This window comes from Zea mays, chromosome 7 (assembly GCF_902167145.1).
Source record: "Zea mays cultivar B73 chromosome 7, Zm-B73-REFERENCE-NAM-5.0, whole genome shotgun sequence".
Taxonomy (NCBI): domain Eukaryota; kingdom Viridiplantae; phylum Streptophyta; class Magnoliopsida; order Poales; family Poaceae; genus Zea; species Zea mays.
This window is the reverse complement of record NC_050102.1, coordinates 42,530,129-42,533,988: the sequence shown is the minus strand read 5'-3', so window position 1 is coordinate 42,533,988 and position 3,860 is coordinate 42,530,129. Positions and strand designations below refer to the sequence as shown.

The window sequence follows — 3,860 nt, the reverse complement described above, 5'->3', positions numbered from 1 at the left end:
TTAAAATTTTCAACTTGTATGTATATGAATTTGGAATTCAATCACCCATAATAAGATTTTTTTTTATTTCTAGAAGCACAAATTAATTTTAGTTTATATTATCTGCAATGACCCAGGACATCATAAGTCATAATGTCACAAAAATTTGTTGAAAAGATTTACCATTATTTTACATTTAATTTTATATCGTTAATTTTATTACTTATTTGATGTCTATCCTGTCAAAACAATTATTATATATTTTCAAGACTAAGTTGTAACATTAGCAACTAATCGATAAAATTTAAACCGACAACTCAGAACATGAGTTATAAAAAAAGACAAAATTTGTTAAGGGCTAGTTTGGAAACTACATTTTCCTAAGGAATAACTAATTTTCCTTTGGAAAATGAAAATCCCGTGAGAAAACAGGATTCTCAAACTAGCCCTAAAAGGTAAATTCACCTAACTAAAATAGGTGAAGCGATAAATTGAACTATGAACAAATTTGGACTTTTTCCAATGAAAACTGATCGCAAGAATGTTGTGCATATAGATGAGAACGCGTAACATTGTAAGACTTTCGAACAAACGTACCATGCGCTTAACGACGTCATTCCACCATTATATTTCGAACAAACAACAGTCTCAAGATGGATACGATAAATTAAACTACTGTTTGCCCAAAGCTCAGAACTATGTTTACAGTCAAGCAAACGGTCATGTTGACAATTTCATGAAATATAATAATAACACGAAACAATAGCTTGGTCTCATACAAACTACAACGTACCAAAAAGATGTGACAAAAGAACATATGCAGAAGCTAAGCACAGGGTGTTTGTAATGGTAAATTCTGACAGATACTTGAGACCCTGAGCAAGTTTATGATACGCTTAGAACAGAGAGGTTCCCTTGCCTTTCTTGTCACCACCGATCTCAAAGTGCTTGCACCTCTGAAGTTAAAGGACAAAGTTAGCTTCAAAGAACAAAACACAAACGAGGGCACAAAATAATGAAGCATGGCCGTAAAGACCTTGATCGGGTGTTGAGAGTAGTGCTTGCAGCTCTGGCACTGCAGCTTCAGCACAATCTTCTTTGTTGTTTTTGCCTGAATAGACCGAAGAGTTAATGTTAGGAAGCAAGTAAATAAAGGATCCGCATTAAGAACTCCAAAAGCAGCCTTCAGTATGTAATTGGTACTGCAAACAGTAGAGAATTTGTGTTGAACCTTCTTGTGGAAAACAGGCTTTGTCTGACCACCATATCCAGACTGTTTGCGGTCATAACGTCGCTTCCCTTGAGCTGAAAGGCTATCCTTACCTTTCTTGTACTGGGTAACCTTGTGCAGGGTGTGCTTCCTGCATTCCTTGTTCTTACAGTAGGTCTTCTTGGTTTTCGGAACGTTCACCTAGGAAATGTGTACAGCATAATTCATCCACAAAGAATCAATATAAAATAAACTGAAAAGTCATGCTAAATAAAGTAATATATGAACAAATTTTAGTCCCTAAAATTATAATAATTCATCATAAGATATTTTGAAATGAAACATCATAGGAAGTCCAAAAGAAGAATGACTAGCACTAAGGTGCACGAAAAGGTAGGCTCATGGTGGAACAGAAACAAAGGGCACCACAAGGAGTATATACAGAATGCAGCTTAGTGAAAAATAATTAGCATCTTATAAATTAAATAACAGTTGAAGGTTCACATAAGCGAAGTGAACTGTCTCTTGTTAATTTGACTAATATCATATAACTTACAATTCATGAACAAGGAACAATAAAGCTTGAAGTTGCTAACACAATAGATACAAAAAGAACTCTAGTAAGAAAGGTGCCAGTAAAACAAGATATCAATTCCAATGTTATCAAATCGTCTAATTGGTCCTAGTCGCCATGGTACCAATTAGCTTGACTAGTCATGATTGATCATGAGTCATGACTAATCTCAACTGATCACGATTAATAACGATTAATCTTAAGTATAGCTGATCACCATGGCACCAATCAGCCCGACTAATCACCATTAATCATGATTAGTCAGATGACTTGATAACGTTGGTCAATTCCTTCTCACAAGCACCCCAAAAATATCAACAAGGTTAGCATGTAGTCATGGAACAAAACCAACTCATGACAGAATGAGATCTTGGTAAAGTCTTTTACTTAATGTGAGACGAATTCTCTACATGCTAGTTAGAAGCTTGAATTAGTACACAAGACATTTTGTTGTTAATAGGATAGATAAACAATCCTTTGTGAGAGACAAAAGATGTAATTAAACATTAGTATGAAGACCTTGCACACCATTGCACGAGTTCAAATTTTTAATTTTGCCTCAGACAAACAATCGATAAATAAAATACTAAATGTGACACTACTAGGCAAATTTTTGTGACTTTTCTTAGTTGATTTGCACGGAAACTTGGTTTTCACCTGATACGTTGCCAATAAATAGATGGCATAACCATTTCGCTTGATATAGATACCTCTATTTATACCCATGCATGCATACGATCAGTAGATCAGCAAATATAATTATATATTGTAACACACGAACTGGACAGATATAAGTGCTTGCAGTCTGGTTAATCGTAAACGCTTTTTTTAAAACTAACAATGCCCACTAAAATAGATGAAAATATATAGATGTTTGGGCCTTGTTTGCATGCAATGTATCATGGACTAGAGTGCAACTTAAACTAATTTCCACTACAATCCACTTCAAAACTTGTATATTGATGTGGATAATACGCATCCAAACAACACCTTATATAATACAAAAATCCTCAAACAACACAAAATTCACAATACACGACCGCGCGAGAAACCCAAACTAAAATAGCACTAAGCGGAGACCAGCGATCAAAACAAACCCTAGTTACATCACTAAAAAGGCTTCGCTTACATTACTGCTCTCCATCCCGAGCTGGCAGAATTAGACCAAAACACAGGAACGAATCGGGACAGAGTATCCAGGGCCATGTACCACAAGGCAGACAGAAAAGGCCTGAGATCGTAAGCACAAGGTAAAAGGAGGATAGGTGGGAGTCGCTGACCATGGCTGCCGCGTAGTTGCTTCCTCCGTTGCTCCGTCCGTCGCGAGTCCTTGCGGCGGTGTGAGGCGGGATCCCTGAAAACCCTAGCGGCGGAGCGATATATCAGAACAGAGCCGGGCCTCCTGCGCTTTAGCGAGTTCATGGGCCTGTTCCTTGGTCCAATATTTGGCCTGTCATGTAGATTTACAGCCTTTTATCACTCAGCCTACAAGTAGAGACAGCAACAAGTACGAACTCGCTAGCCTATATTTATACCGGCGAAATTAAATTTTATCTAATACACTATCGTCACTGCTCATGAGTAATAAATTGTTTTCATACCCACACCCAATCGGTTAATGATACCTAATGGGTAATCCACACCTGGTAACCACCAACAAATCACAACAGGAATCAGGATGACTTCCGTCGGCCAAAATAATTCTCGTCGGCCAAATACAAAACCGACTTGAATTAACCTATCTCCGTCGGAGGAGCCGACGAGAGTTAATTGTCGTCGGCCAAGGGCTAGACCGACGTGCATTACTTAACTATCGTCGGTCATGGCGATGGCCGACGAGAATTAGTGGGCCATGAAGTAGCGCTCCTAGATATTAATAACTCCTGTCTGCACTGACCCATGTCGACAGACCTAGGAGTTCAATAAGTCCTGTTGGGCGTAGCCTGGGCCGACGGAGATTAATGGGCCATGAAATGACTCGTGACCTAGCACGCCTTGAGTTTTACAACTCTCGTCGGCTATGACCTAAGCTGGCGGGGTTTATTGAGTTATTCCCGATGGCCCAATCCAAGGCCGATGGGGATTAGTTGTTTATGA

General features: G+C 38.4%; 1 protein-coding gene across 1 annotated transcript; it reads right to left on the bottom strand.

Annotated features, from left to right (window-relative positions):
- Positions 1-535: 535 nt before the first annotated feature.
- LOC100284825 (60S ribosomal protein L44) lies at positions 536-3,210 on the bottom strand. Its single transcript, NM_001157720.2, has 4 exons — positions 3,044-3,210; positions 1,211-1,390; positions 1,016-1,090; positions 536-935 (listed from the first exon to the last, which is right to left on the bottom strand). The coding sequence occupies exons 1-4, from the start codon at positions 3,044-3,046 to the stop codon at positions 876-878; spliced, it is 318 nt and encodes a 105-aa protein (NP_001151192.1). The 5' UTR covers positions 3,047-3,210; the 3' UTR covers positions 536-875.
- Positions 3,211-3,860: the final 650 nt, after the last annotated feature.

Bases quoted from the DNA above. Each gene is read 5' to 3' on its own strand.
- LOC100284825 (NM_001157720.2), bottom strand. The intron at 1,091-1,210 runs GTTCAACACAAA...CGGTCTATTCAG, and splicing joins AGCCTGTTTTCCACAAGAAG to GCAAAAACAACAAAGAAGAT. The intron at 936-1,015 runs GTCTTTACGGCC...CTTTAACTTCAG, and splicing joins ACTCTCAACACCCGATCAAG to AGGTGCAAGCACTTTGAGAT.